This window comes from Lipotes vexillifer, unplaced genomic scaffold (assembly GCF_000442215.2).
Source record: "Lipotes vexillifer unplaced genomic scaffold, Lipotes_vexillifer_v1.1 scaffold131, whole genome shotgun sequence".
In the NCBI taxonomy this organism is placed as follows: Eukaryota; Metazoa; Chordata; class Mammalia; order Artiodactyla; family Lipotidae; genus Lipotes; species Lipotes vexillifer.
In genome coordinates this window covers 1,668,074-1,683,785 of record NW_006782866.1, presented here as the reverse complement: position 1 = coordinate 1,683,785, position 15,712 = coordinate 1,668,074, and the positions used below count along the sequence as shown (strand labels likewise).

The 15,712-nt window shown below is 37.8% G+C and overlaps 1 protein-coding gene across 2 annotated transcripts in view; it reads left to right on the top strand.

Moving 5' to 3' along the window:
- Positions 1-15,712, top strand: part of ATAD2B (ATPase family AAA domain containing 2B) — a 145,537-nt gene that overhangs the window by 24,269 nt on the left and 105,556 nt on the right. For both annotated transcript variants that reach the window (XM_007455492.1, XM_007455491.1), the window contains exons 3-8: positions 4,091-4,140; positions 4,494-4,647; positions 5,884-5,986; positions 7,411-7,519; positions 10,470-10,586; positions 13,583-13,658. In XM_007455492.1, the coding sequence (XP_007455554.1) occupies positions 4,091-4,140; positions 4,494-4,647; positions 5,884-5,986; positions 7,411-7,519; positions 10,470-10,586; positions 13,583-13,658 (609 nt within the window). The remainder of the gene's footprint in view (positions 1-4,090; positions 4,141-4,493; positions 4,648-5,883; positions 5,987-7,410; positions 7,520-10,469; positions 10,587-13,582; positions 13,659-15,712) is intronic.

Below are 15,712 nucleotides of genomic sequence, written 5' to 3'. Positions count from 1 at the left end.
ATGTGGGTTCTTCCTGGACCAGGGCTCGAACCCGTGTCCCTTGCATCGGCAGGCAGATTCTTAACCACTGTGCTGCCAGGGAAGTCCCGAAAATTTTGTTTTGTGGTCAGATGATGAGGGAGTAGTGAGGTGAGGCAGAAATGTAATCACCACTGCTGAGGCTCATTAGAATGAAGGCTGGTAGTGGTTAAAGTCTTTTCAGATGATTGATTTTGCTGAATTGAGGTTTAAAATTCTCATAAATCATTGAATGCCTTGGGTTTATTTGGGAAAGGGAGAATAAGTAATGATTTTTGAGTCTGATATTGCATTTGTAGTGTGCTTCACATAATTAAAGGTGTAGAAACTTTCTTTCTTTTTTTTTTTTGCGGTACGTGGGCCTCTCACTGTTGTGGCCTCTCCCGTTGCGGAGCACAGGCTCCGGACGCGCAGGCTCAGCGGCCATGGCTCACGGGCCCAGCCGCTCCGCGGCATGTGGGATCTTCCCGGACCGGGGCACGAACCTGTGTCTGCTGCATCGGCAGGCTGACTCTCAACCACTGCGCCACCAGGGAAGCCCTAGAAACTTTTAATGTAATAATTATCTAATGCAGAGTGATACTGTCTCCATTAAAAAAATTTAAGATACAGAGATATAGGGAAATATCCCCCACCCACACCCCCCCCCCTTTTTTTTAACATCTTTATTGGAGTATAATTGCTTTACAATGCTGTGTTAGTTTCTGCTTTATAACAAAGTGAATCAGCTATACATATACATATATCCCCATGTCTCCTCCCTCTTGCATCTCCCTCCCTCCCACCCTCCCTATCCCACCCCTCTAGGTGGTCACAGAGCACCAAGCTGATCTCTCTGTGCTATGCGGCTGCTTCCCACTAGCTATCGATTTTACATTTCGTAGTGTATATATGTCCGTGCCACTCTCTCAGTTCGTCCCAGCTTACCCTTCCCCTTCCCCCTGTCCTCAAGTCCATCCTCTAGTAGATCTGTGCCTTTATTTCTGTCCTGCCCCTAGGTTCTTCATGACCTTTTTATTTTTTTTTAGATTCCATATGTATGTGTTAGCGTATGGTATTTGTTTTTCTCTTTCTGACTTAACTTCACTCTCTATGACAGTCTCTAGGTCCATCCACCTCACTACAAATAACTCAGTTTCATTTCTTTTTATGGCTGAGTAATATTCCATTGTATATATGTGCCACATCTTCTTTATCCATTCATCTGTCGATGGACGCTTAGGTGGCTTCCATGTCCTGGTTATTGTAAATAGAGATGTAATGAACATTGTGGTACATGACTCTTTCTGAATTACGGTTTTCTCAGGGTATGTGCCCAGTAGTGGGATTGCTGGGTCATATGGTAGTTCTATTTTTAGTTTTTTAAGGAACTTCCATACTGTTCGCCATAGTGGCCGAATCATTTACATGCAAGAGGGTTCCCTTTTCTCCACACCCTCTCCAGCATTTATTGTTTGTAGATTTTGTTGATGGCCATTCTGACTGGTGTGAGGTGATACCTCATTGTAGTTTTGATTTGCATTTCACTAATGATTAATGATGGTGAGCATTCTTTCATGTGTTTGTTGGCAAACTGTATACCTTCTTTGGAGAAATGTCTGTTTAGGTCTTCTGCCCATTTTTGGATTGGGTTGTTTGTTTTTTTGATATTGAGTTGCATGAGCTGCTTGTATATTTTGGAGATTAATCTTTTGTCTGTTGATTTGTTTGCAAATATTTTCTCCCATTCTGAGGGTTGTCTTTTCGTTTTGTTTATGGTTTGCTTTGCTGTGCAAAAGCTTTGAAGTTTCATTAGGTCCCATTTGTTTATTTTTGTTTTTACTTCCATTTCTCTAGGAGGTGGGTCAAAAAGGATCTTTGTGAGTTATGTCACAGAGTGTTCTGCCTATGTTATCCTCTAAGGGTTTTATAGTGTCTGGCCTTATATTTAGGCCTTTAATCCATTTTCAGTTTATTTTTGTCGCAGCCTCTTTTAAAAATAAAGGAGACTTCATAATAAAGGATTTATTAGAGGATTAATTTAAGCAGTGAACCCACCTGGTTACATTTTAAGTGATTAATTTTTGGCAACCTTGATTTAAGAGACTTTTTAGGCAGCTTTATTATTGTATAGGCAGACAAACCCTTAAAATCCCAATATTCTCTATTTTTATACCCAAGTATTTAATATTCTGTCTCCTTTTTCTCCTTTGTATAAAGAGAAATAATTGTAAAATGATGACAATAAACTATAATTGGTAATTGGATTGATTGAAGAACACGTTTTTTTCTCCCCCCACCTTAAAATAGATCTTTCATTAGCAATGAAATAAAAGCCAATTAAGCACTGTCTTCTTTTTTTTATTTTTTTATTTTTTGCGGTACACAAGCCTCACTGTTGTGACCTCTCCCGTTGCGGAGCACAGGCTCCGGACGCGCAGGCTCAGTGGCCATGGCTCACGGGCCCAGCCGCTCCGCGGCATGTGGGATCTTCGCCGACCGAGGCACGAACTCCTTTGAATAATTTAAGTGTGTAAAATTCCAACCATTTGGTCTTACATACAGCTAAAATTCATATGGAGTCAAGACTTGTGAATTAAGTGATTGAACTGAGTTAATGTTATATTGGGTCCAAAGCCAAACTATATTTATTATTTTTCTATGTGGTTTTAAGTGGATTTTAAGAGTGATTCTAGGGAATTCCACATGTATGACCTTCTAAGGAATGACCTGTTAACACATCAATTCTATTACTTTATAGTCAAACTCATATACCAGGAGGATTGTGTATTTGTATATAAAGGTGCTAAAAATGAAATACTTTCTAAAAGGTAGTATATTAGAACAAGATGGTTATGTTGTTTTTATGGGGAAAGGAGGGATGGAGTTTTTTTTTTGTTGTTGTGGTACACGGGCCTCTCACTGCTGCGACCTCTCCCGTTGTGGAGCACAGGCTCTGGACGCGCAGGCTCAGCGGCCACGGCTCATGGGCCCAGCCACTCCGCGGCATGTGGGATCTCCCCGCACCGGGGCACGAACCCGTGCATTGGCAGGCGGACTCTCAACCACTGTGCCACCAGGGAAGCCCGAGATGGAGTTTTTTATTTTGTGTTTTTGATAGTCTGAAGGCACAGAATCGTTTTTGTTCATACCTTTAGTCATCCTATCTGTGACCTTTATTAGACAGGGGCATTTATAATTAATATTTATAACATTTATAATTTTACATGAAGAACTCTGGAGTAACCAAAAATGTTAGAATATTTTAGTTAAAAAATGTTGTGCAAACCACATAGATAAGCAGATGACAGTCATATGTACTGTTTTTTGAATGTCCTCTCTCCCCTGCTTTTTACTCTTTGAAAATGATAATTGTTGGATATTTCCAAAAATACCCTAGTAAGTTTAAATTGATAGCTCTTTTACTACGTAACAATTTAGTTTTTGGTTTTGAATTTCTAATTGTAGTAAGGTGTACTGTGACTTTTTTCATAAGTCTTCATGTTTTAATGACCCTTTAAGTATCTTTCTAGTGACTTAACATTTCACTTCCTCCACCAAAAGGGAGAGTTGTACAACAGATTTTGAGAAATTAGCTAAATTTTCATTTATTAGTTTAGAATGTGTAATATAATACTTTGAGGAAATTATTAAGTGGTGTTGGTGTTCAAATCCTTTTTTATCTTACTGTTTATCATTTTAATAACTTTGTCATTGTTTGAATTTTATGTTGTGAACAAAAACCAATAGTAAATGTCTGTGACCATTGTTACTTATGGCGTCAGTTAACTTTATGATACATATTAAGCTTAAGCCTTTTCATTGGATATTAATTTGTAGAGTTGAAGACCGTAAGTTCAGTTTGTAATCTGTTATTAAAACTTTTCTTGAAGTAATGAAACGACTCTTAGCTAGTATATTTTATTAATTGGTATATTATCAGTGTTAGGGTAAAAAAAAGTCTTTACTTTTAAAAAAGTCATATTACATTACTGACATTTTAAAGATTAAAATGATTCCACCAGTATTTGCATTTCTTGCTTCTTTAAATGAATGTTGATGTGTTTGCATATTAAATATAATTGTGTTCTAGGTTAACTTCTCAGCCTGGTGCTACATTACCAAACGGACATAGTAGCTTATGTGAGTATTCTGTTATGAAACTGGTTAGTATTGAAATTCTTATAATGTTGTTAAGAGTATTAAAGTGGGATAAAATAGCATAATTTACTAGTATGCTAAGTATACTGTTGGAAGTGACTGTATTTCAGTCATGGTAAATATGTAATTGTTAAACACTGAGAAATCAGTACAACTGAAATAATTTAAATTATTATGGCAGATTGTAAACAGTTATAGAAATTTTAGATTTTAGATATTAAAGCCATTTAAGACGTTATAGTAAGCTTTTTATAGTCTTTTAAAAGTAAGTTTTGATTTTTTTTCTTTCTTTTTATACTCTATACTTTGAAATGGAAATTTCTCTCTTCTTGTAGCCCTTCGAAGCCATCCCCTTCGAGGCGAAAAGAAGGGAGATGGGGACCTTTCTTGTATAAATGGTGACATGGAAGTCAGAAAAAGTTGTCGTTCCAGGAAAAACAGATTTGAAAGCGTGAACCAGAGTTTGTTATTTGATCAACTAGTAAATAGGTATGAATGCTTTTGCAGTCAGCAGTTTCATGTAACTGTTGGTTTTCTTAAGCCAGTTATGTTTTAAAAAGTAACTTAAGCACTGAGTTAGCAATCAATACAATTATTTAAAAACTAAATTTGAATTAACCATGGCTAGCAATGATTTTCAGTTTCTGGTTACTTTATTAGATTTAATCCAATTTATGTGATAGCTCATTTTTTCTCATACTTTTTAAAGCTCTTGTGCATAGATAATATAAAAAGTAATTTTATTTTGACTTCACTACTATAGTCCTTTAATATTTGCTCATTTAACATTTGTGTTTTGACAATTTTCAAGCAGCATTAAGTTTCATTATTGATATATAATAGACATAGTTTTACTTAGTCAAGATTCTGAATTGAAAGTCTTTTGAGACTGCACATTGTTGGATGTAGCCTATCTGACTGCTCAGTGTCTACATGCAATGAAACTTTATTCTTCTCAGCTAATAAATCATCCTCCTTAATCACTGCAATAGCCTGGAGAAGTGAGGTCAGTGTAATTGCTATTTGAAATGAGAAGAAATTATATTCTGTAGTGGTAGTGTCAAAATTAGTTATTATTCGTTAAGTACTTAGATCAGTATCTGGGCTATGTGTGTGTTTAAAACATAAAATGTGCCAATGTTACCATATATTTTGTGGATGTCAGTGTCCTCTAATTTCTAAAAGTATCTATTCAGTTAACCTTATATTAGGTTTAAACTTTTTACAAATCCTTTTTTCTATACAATTTTTAACACCATCTTCAAGTAAAAGGATTTGAATTGTTTTTTTTTTCAGTGCCTTAGGTCTGGTAGTCAGTTATTTGTAGTAGCATTATGAATTTAAATATTTGGAGACTTATAAACAAAGGTCTTATATTTGTAAGTTTTATTATATTAAGGTAGAAGATGTTCTGATTCCCTTTTTTTTTTTTCGCTGTGCTGCATGGCTTGTGGGATCTTAGTTCCCCATCCAGGGACTGAACCCCAGCAGTGAAAGTGCTGAGTCATACCCACTGGACCACCAGAGAATTCCCTGTTTCCATCTGTTTTTGGGGCATTATCTTCTGGCGGATGCCAGTTCAGAAACAGATATTAATTGGGATGTTAGGTACAGTTACATATCAGAGATGATTTAATTATGTGTTGACGAAGAGCTCTTTTACATGTATGACACAGTGTTTGATTCCACGGTTGTCTAAACCCTAGTTTTATTATATAATTGTAGTACTGCTGAAGCTGTACTACAGGAAATGGACAACATAAACATTAGAAGGAATCGTCGATCAGGAGAAGTAGAACGGCTTCGAATGTGGACAGACACAGAATTTGTGAGTATATTAACTTTAACAACCTTTGCACGTATTTTTTATTTGGACTGAGGAATTGAGAGAGAGAGAGAGCAGCATTTGGATTTTCTTGAATTAACAGAATTGTTCCTTCTTGGTTTCCAGTTTAATCTGGGATTTTACTGTTTTCTTTCTTCTTTTATCCTTACCCCCCTTGCCACAACCTTCCCCAAAAGACCCTCTACACTTCTGCAGAGGGTCATCTTAAAGTCCACCTCTGATTCTGTTACTTTTCTCATTGGAACCTTTAATGGTCTTTTTGGGTTTTTTCGGCACTGTGCGGCACGTGGGATCTTAGTTCCCCACCAGGAATTGAACCTGTGCCCTCTGCATTGGGAGGGCAGAGTCCTAACCACTGGACCAACAGGGAAGTCCCTTTAATGGTTTTTTTAATGTGTACTGAATTAATTAAAAACGCCTTGACCTTTATAATCTGGTTTCAGCTTTATCTTCTCACATACCATTGCCCAAATATAAACGAATCATTCTTATTCTCCTATCTTTTACTCCTGTTAATACTTCTGGTTAAGGACTGATGCAGTTCTACCTTTGTTTCAAGGCTCATTTCAGATGCTTCCTCCCCTCCTCCCCCAAACACGGCTGGCGGGGGCGGATTAATCTTTTTGAATTCTAGACTCTTCTGTACCTTTTGCTTGTGGGATCTCAGTTCCCTGACCGGGGATTGAACCCTGGGCACAGCAGTGAAAGCCCAGAATCCTAACCACTAGGCCACCAGGGAACGCCCATGTACCTTTCTTTATGGCATTAAACTTGTTCTCGTTTATTTTATTTTATTATTTTTATAAATTTTATTTATTTATTTATTTTCGGCTGTGTTGAGTCTTTGTTGCGGCGCGCAGGCTTCTCATCGTGGTGGCTTCTCTTGTTCCGGAGCATGGGCTCTAGACACGCGGGCTTCAGTAGTTGTGGCACGTGGGCTCAGCAGTCGTGGCTCGTGGGGTCTAGAGCGCAGGCTCAGTAGTTGTGGTGCACAGGCTTGGCTGCTCCGTGGCATATGGGATCTTCCTGGACCAGGGCTCGAACCTGTGTCTCCTGCATTGGCAGGTGGATTCTTAACCGCTGGGCCACCAGGGAAGCCCTCTACTTTCTTTTATAGTTACCTGTGACTTGACTTGTTTTACCCTACTAGGCTGTAATTTGCTTAAGGGAGAAAGTATGTCCATGGCATTGTAGTTTTACATTTTCAAATATTTTATAAGTTTTATTTGTTTTTCCTCTTGTTTCTTACATGTATTGAATTCAGTAAGGTCCATTTTCATGAATCTTTGCCTTGCAAATAGGTCCTCAATAAATTTTACTGAATGGGCATGTCCCATTGGGTTAATGATATTTATAGCTGGGAATAAAATTCATGTTAATATTTGACAGATTTCTCTCTTTAAAAGGAAAACATGGATATGTATTCAAGAGTGAAAAGGCGAAGAAAGTCACTGAGAAGAAATAGTTATGGGATACAAAATCATCATGAAGTCTCTACTGAGGGTGAAGAAGAAGGTTTGTAAAAGCACCTTATGAAATAAATACTACAGAGTTCAGGTGGGAGGGAGGAAAATATGTACAAGTAATATATGTATAATATTGCTGGATGGGTGATTTTTGGCTTTAGAGGTCTATGTTACATAATTTGGAATAATTTTTATTCCATTGGCATTTCTGAGTATTCATTTTCTTCATTTGGAAAAATGCCTTTGCTGTACACTATGCATTGTTATGTAATATATCTTATTAGTAGCTATTGGTAGTCCTTAAGTGACCTAATCTGGTGTAGCATTTGCCATGGGCTGATTTGCTTGTTAGGTGAGGCCTCTTTTCTATTTAGGCACGTTCTAACTGTAAGTCTCTGTCCATAGCCACCTTCTATCCATAACCTCTCAATCTCGGATTATTTGGGTCTCAAATTTAGTTATGGACAGAGGAGTAGTAAATGGTACAGTTAAGAGAAAGAGAGACAGCCAGTACTAGTGAAGGGAGTTGTACTGCTCTTTTCTGAGGCCTGTCTGGGTTTTGAATTGACGAATCCTGACTGGATTTGTCGGGCTGGAGCTGGGAATAGATGAAAGCACGTTTGCCCCAAGGATTATAAATTGATGACCAGTGCATCCATAGGATTTAATTCTGTAGGTGTTAACCTTCTTTATTAAAATGGATTTTCAGAAGATTTGGTGTACTGTAAATGCAAGGTAGTTGTATTTCACCAGGGAATCTTATTAGTTCTGCTATTTGTGTAGCTTAGATGGAGAAGAATGGGTTTATTTCTCAAATTCTGTAATTAATATATTATTAGCAAGTTTTGAAGAGGTGATATTTCTAATGAAGGTATTTTATTGAGCAGATATTATTGTTGTTACAGCTAGAACCTCTATATTGCTTCCTTTGGAGAAAATCAGTATAGATGAGACAGATTTATAATGTGATTTTTGCCTTATCTTTAACGGAACATCTTTGTAGATTTCCCAGAGTAGATTTGCCATGTATAGAATTTCTTCCCATAATAAATAATGCAAGGTTTTTTTCAAAAAGTAATTTTTTGAAGGTTTAAGGAAACTTATTTGGGTGCAAGTGATTTATAGTGTTATTTAGTTAAGTAATACTGTATTTGCTGATTTTCTCTATAACTTAATAAACATTAAAAAAAACTTAGAGTAAGCTTTCAGATGTCATGAGTAAATTGTAAAGTCCTTTGAATTTTTAGTTTCTTATTTTACTGAGCATGGCTGACAGTTTTAACATTTTTTTCAATGTCTTAATATGATTGTGTTATAGTGACAATTCCTGTGGTTAAAAAGTTAATCATAAAGTACATTGCATTTGAGGACCATAAGCTTATAAAGTTTCACCAGACTTTTATTTTAAACTATAAATAGATGTCACATTATAACTATAGCCAAACTGCCTTTTTTTTTTTTTTTTAAAATTTATATTTTTGGGCCATGCCGGGCAGCATGTGGAATCTTAGTTCCCCCACCAGGGATTGAACCCGTGCCCCCTGCATTGGAAGCACAGAGTCTTAACCACTAGACTGCCAGGGAAGTCCCCCAAACCACATTTTAAAAATAAACTTTTAGAATTTATGTACATTATAATTTACTTTTTATTTATTTATTTATTTTAAAATTTATTTTTGGCTGCGTTGGGTCTTCGTTGCTGCGGGCGGGCTTTCTCTAGTTGTGGTGAGCAGGGGCTACTCTTTGTTGTGGTGCATAGGCTTCTCATTGTGGTGGCTTCTTCTGTTGTGGAACACAGGCTCTAGGCATGCTGGCTTCAGTGGTTGTGGCTCGCGGGCTCTAGAGCGCAGGCTCAGTAGTTGTGGTGCACGGGCTCAGTTGCTCCACGGCATGTGGGATCTTCCCAGACCAGAGATCTAACCTGCGTCCCTGCCCTGGCTGGTGGATTCTTAACCACTGCACCACCAGGGAAGTCCCGTAATTTATTTTTTAAATGTATAGCTAGGTTAATTATCATAAAGTGATCACTCATGTCAAGGCATAAACTATTACCAATACCCCAGAAATCTGCTTTATGCTCTCTCCCAATACCTGCCTGAATTTTTCTACCAAAATGACTAATCTGTGTTTACCTGTTGTCAACAGGCCTAACAAACCATTATACTGCCAACAAAAATTGCTCTTGCTGTAAGATAAGTAATTATCTTTTAAGCATTTTGTTTTGAACTATCAAGTAGTATGTGAATATTGACCTTATTCAGTGGTTAATTGGGCATTGAATGAAGTGTGCTCTAATAAAGTTTTGAGTCATATTCTATTATTGCTTTGTATGACCAAAAAGATAATAAAAAAGATTGAAAGGTCATAGGTAAATCAGGAGCTCAAATATGATCATATTGATATATTTAGCAGAGAACTAATATTTTTAAGAGAGGCATTTTCTTTTACATCTGTCGTTTTTTTTTTAAATTAATTTATTTAATTTGGGCTGCGTTGGTCTTCGTTGCTGCACGCGGGCTTTCTCTAGTTGCAGTGAGAGGGGGCTACTCTTCGTTGTGGTGCACTGGCTTCTCATTGAGGTGGCTTCTCTTATTGTGGAGCATGGGCTCTGGGCTCTAGGCGTGCGGGCTTCAGTAGTTGTGGTGCGAGGGCTCAGTAGTTGTGGCTCACAGGCTCTAGAGTACAGGCTTGGTAGTTGTGGCACAGGGGCTTAGTTGCTCTGCGGCATGCGGGATCTCTTCCTGGACCAGGGATTGAACCCGTGTCCCCTCCATTGGCAGGTGGATTCTTAATCACTGTGCCACCAGGGAAGTCCCCATCAGGGTTCATTTTTAATAGTATTGATTTATGCTGTATCATACAATGTTGACACTTTTAAAGCTAACTTGTGCAGAAAGAATAAAATAAAAATAAAAATATTCAGTTCTAGAGTGGACCAATCCTTGTGGATTAAAACAGTATTTTTGTGTGTGTGTTTGTGTGTGTGTGTGTGAAACTAGAATCTCAAGAGGAAGATGGAGATATTGAGGTTGAAGAGGCAGAAGGAGAAGAAAACGATAGGCCATATAATTTGAGACAAAGAAAAACAGTGGATCGATACCAAGCACCTCCAATAGGTAAGAGACTCTAAGTAACTTCTTTCCTTTTTGTAGTAGAGTAGCTTATTCTACTCCACTCCTTAAAAAAATAAGTGTTGCTGAATTTAAAAGAATGAAATCTCTTATAGCAGTTCTTTAGGGTAAGTTTCTCTGTGTTCCAAGTGGTTAAGTGTTGATAATTCAGCTAAAGTCAGAAAAGGGCAACTTGGCCAGTAACCTACGTTTGTGTTTTGTTTTTGGTTTTTTTTTTTGAGAAGGAAACAGTTTATCTTTTTTTTTTTTGGCGGTACATGGGCCTCTCACTGTTGTGGCGTCTCCCGTTGCGGAGCACAGGCTCCGAACACGCAGGCTCAGCGGCCATGGCTCACGGGCCCAGCCGCTCCACGGCATGTGGGATCTTCCCGGACCAGGGCACAAACCTATGTCCCCTGCATCGGCAGGCGGACTCTCAGCCACTGCGCCACCAGGGAAGCCCATATCTTAATGCTCTTAAATCTAATGACAGGTAATCAGTTCCACAGGTACTGTTTTATTGACTTTCTTCCCAGCTGTTGGGAAATTCCATCACTATTGATTTCCTCCAATTCTTAAAAAATTGAAGTAAAATTCACATATCATGAAATTCACCATTTTTGCTGGGTTTTGCTGATTTTTAATCTGTACAGTTTATTGCTTTTTAGTATTCACAAGGGTGTGCAGTCATCACCACTATCTAATTCCAGGACATTTTATTGCTTCTACACTTCCATCCCCACAGCCCTTAGCAATCACTAATGTATTGATACTTTCTGTCTCGATAGATTTGCCTATGTGTGACCTTCTGTGTCTAGCTTCTTTCACTTAGCATAATGTTTTCAAGGAAGAACCTGGATCATTTTATTCAAACTCTTAACGCTCTGAAGCAGTGATTGATTCTCTGGAATTATTAGAGTTACCTCACAAGAAGCTTGCCCAAGTATGTAGACATTTCTCTACTCCAGTTAAGAATCACTGTCAAAGATAGCCCTGTTAATAATGGGGAGGTACGTTGGGACAGAAAAAGGATTGTGATCCATTTTTTTAGTTTTTTTTTTTTAAAGCATTATTAAAGAGGTATAATTTATATGTAGTTCACTGCCATTGCATATATAATATTTCATGTGTACAATTTGGCAAGTTTGAACTATCTGAGGAATATACCTATGAAACTGTCACCGCACTCAAGGTGATGAACATGTTCATCAACTCCCCCAAATTTCGTTCTGCCTGTTTATAATCTACTCCTAACTTTCTTTTGCCTCCCCACTCCTAACCCTCAGGCAGTGACAGATCTCATCTGCTTTCTGTCACCATAGATTAGTTTACATTTTCTTTAATTTTATATACAGTATATACTCTTTTTTTGGTCTGACTTCTTTCACTCAATATAATAATTGTAAGACTCATCCATGTTGTCGACTTTAACAGTAGTGTTTTTCTTTTTATTGCTGAGTAGCATTCCATTGTATGGGTATTTCACAATTTGTTTATCCATTCATTTGTTGATGGACATTTGGATTGTTGACATTTCTGGTGTCTGGCTATTATAAATAAAGTTGTTATGAACATAATGTTTGCAAGTCTTTGTTTGGACATATATTTTCATTTTTCTTATAAACACCTAGGAGTGGAATGGCTGCGTTTTATGATTATGTGTATATTTAAGTTTCTAAGAAATTACCAAACTCTTCCAAGGTGATTATACTGCTTACATTCTCACTAAGAGTGTATGAGAGTTTCAGTTGCTCCATATTCTTGCCAACATTTGGTGTGGTCATTTTTCCAAGTTAATTTTAATACATATTTATTATAGTTTTAATTTACATTTCCCTAATTACTAATGATGTTGAGCATATTTTTATGTGCTGATTTGCCAACATTATCTCTGGTGAAGTATTCAAATCTCTTGCCCATTTTTTCAATTAAGCTGTTTGTTTTTTTATTATTGAAGTTTTGAGAGTTCCTTATGTACTTCAGATATCAGTCCTTGTGATTTGTAAATAGTTTCTCAGTCTGTAGCTTTTAAAACAAATCCTCTTAATAGTGTCTTTCAAAGAGAAGAGTTTGTAATTTGGATGGATTTCAGTTTATGAAAAAATTTATTTATTTTTTTGCGGTATGCGGGCCTCTCACTGTTGTGGCCTCTCCCGTTGCGGAGCACAGGCTCCAGACGCGCAGGCTCAACGGCCATGGTTCACAGGCCCAGCCGCTCCATGGCATGTGGGATTCTCCCGGACCGGGGCACGAACCCGCGTCCCCTGCATTGGCAGGCGGACTGTCAACCACTGCGCCACCAGGAAAGCCTGAAAAAATTTATTTTTTATAAATTTATTTATTTATTTATTTATGGCTGCTTTGGGTCTTCGTTGCTGCGCACAGGCTTTCTCTAGTTAGCTGCGGAGAGTGGGGGCTACTCTTCTTTGCGGTGCGTGGGCTTCTCATTGCGGTGGCTTCTCTTGTTGCAGAGCACGGGCTCTAGGCACCTGGGCTTCAGTAGTTGTGGCACATGGGCTCAGTACTTGTGGCACATGGGCTCAGTACTTGTGGCTCACGGGCTCTAGAGTGAAGGCTCAGTAGTTGTGGCACACAGGCTTAGTTGCTCCAAGCCATGTGGGATCTTCCCAGACCAGGGATTGAACCCGTGTTCCTTGCATTGGCAGGTGGGTTCTTAACCACTGTGCCACCAGGGAAGTTGCTCTCAAAATTTTTTTAATGGGTTGTGCTTTGGTGATGTGTCAAAGAAATCTTTGTTTAACCCAAAGTCACAAAGATTTAGCTTAACATTCTTTTGTAGAATGTGTATTTGAAACTTACAGTATTTACCACAAAATTTTAATTTTTGTTGTGCGTCTTCTAGGCAGCATTTAGAACTTGAAGATATATGACTGGCTTCTGTTCAGAAAGTTAACAGAACTAATTTCTTCTTTAATACATCAGTTTATCAATTTATTATCAGTTATTTCTATGTTGTCTTTTTTTTTCTTTTTTTCTTTCAGTACCAGCTCATCAAAAAAAGAGGGAAAATACGCTCTTTGATATTCACAGATCTCCAGCAAGAAGGAGTCATATCAGGTATGTTTTGTTAGTTTATTTATTTATTTATTTATTTTTCAGTACTCGGGCCTCTCACTGTTGTGGCCTCTCCCGTTGCGGAGCACAGGCTTTGGACGCACAGGCTCAGCGGCCACGGCTCACGGGCCCAGCCGCTCCACGGCATGTGGGATCTTCCCAGACCGGGGCACGAACCTGTGTCCCCTGCATCGGCAGGTGGACTCTCAACCACTGCACCACCAGGGAAGCCCTGTTTTGTTAGTTTTTGAAAGGAGGAAATATTTCCATCTATCATTTAGATACCTCCTTTAAGTAATACATAGTATAATGCCTTACAATTAGAATATAGGTATTGATGGTGTTAATGACAATGCCAATGAAGAAGTAAATAGCATCTTTCTTTAGTGACTAATAGTTTTTACCCTATATGTGACTATTATCTTCCTGTTTCAGTTTGCCCAAAGTGGTTTTTGTTTTAACAAATGTTCCCTAAAGCTATACAGCTCTCTGGTCTCTTAGTAGAGTTGAATCTAAGAGATTCACATTGCTTTCATTGGGTGCATTGATTCAATTAGTCTTTGCTACTTTTAGTTTCCTTTTGCCCTTTCTTTTAGGTATACAAAGGAGGCTTTTCGATTTTGAAATATTATTTTGTCTATTATGTTTTCTGAAAAGGTAATATATTCCCCATGGCTCAAAAATAAAATTAAAAATATAAACATGAAAAGCTTTTTTCTACCCTCAGTAGCCTCTCACTATCCCATAGAAACATTTTTATTGGTTTGTATATCCTTAAAGAATATGTTCATATATATGTATGTATATATGTGCTAATACATATATTGATTGTTGCCCCTTCTTTTTACACAAAATATTAAGTGCACATTGTCCACACCTTGTATTTTTCACTTGATTTATTTTAACTGTCTTTTCATTTTAGTGAAATTTCACATTTATGTTTATAGTTTTATAACATTACTATGTATAATATAGATATACTGTAATTTTTAAATTAGTTTTTTATTGAGAGTCAGGTTGCTTTCAGTCTTTTGCTATTATAAAATACAATATAATGAATACCCTTGCATAATCATCATTTTACATGTGTGCAAGTATATTTGTAGGATAATTTCATAGAAGTGGAATCTCTGAGTTAAAGGGAATATGAAATTGTAATTTTTTTTTTTTTTTGCGGTACGCGGGCCTCTCACTGTTGTGGCCTCACCCGTTGCGGAGCACAGGCTCCAGATGCTCAGGCTCAGTGGCCATGGCTCACGGGCCCAGCTGCTCCGGGGCATGTGGGATCTTCCTGGACTGGAGCACGAACCTGTATCTTCTGCATTGGCAGGCAGACTCTCAACCACTGCGCCACCAGGGAAGCCCTGAAATTGTAATTTTGATGACCTTCAATGGTATTGAATCAGTTTGCAGTCCACCCAGCAATGTATCAAAGTGCTAATTTTTCCATATTTCTGCCGGCAAAACATATTTTCAAACTTTTGTATTTTTGCCAGTCTGAGAATTGAAAATGAAATCTTGGTTTATTTTTTGATTTTCTTTCTTTTTTTTTTTTTTTTTTTGCGGTACGCGGGCCTCTCACTGTTGTGGCCCCTCCCACTGCGGAGCACACGCTCTGGACGTGCAGGGTGAGCGGCCATGGCTCACTGGCCCAGCCACTCTGCGGCATGTGGGATCCTACCAGACCGGGGCACGAACCCGTGTACCCTGCATCAGCAGGCGGACTCAACCGCTGCGCCACCAGGGAAGCCCTTGGTTTAATTTTATATCTCTTAGAGTAATTTTTCATATGTTTAAAAGACATTTACTTTTTTCTGAAATGTCTTTTTATAAAGTTTGCCTATTTTTTAATAGGTTCTTGCTCTTTGTTTTGTTTAAAAACTATTGCTAATTTTACAAAAATATATGACCATGTGAAGGTTCTTGCTTTTTTATCTATTTTTAGTAGTTCTTTCTTTATATAGCAGAGAGATCAGTCGTTTGTCACAAATTGCTAGTCTTTTTCCTCAGGTCAGAGTTTGTCTTTTTTTTTTTTTTTTTTTTTTTTTTTTTTTTTT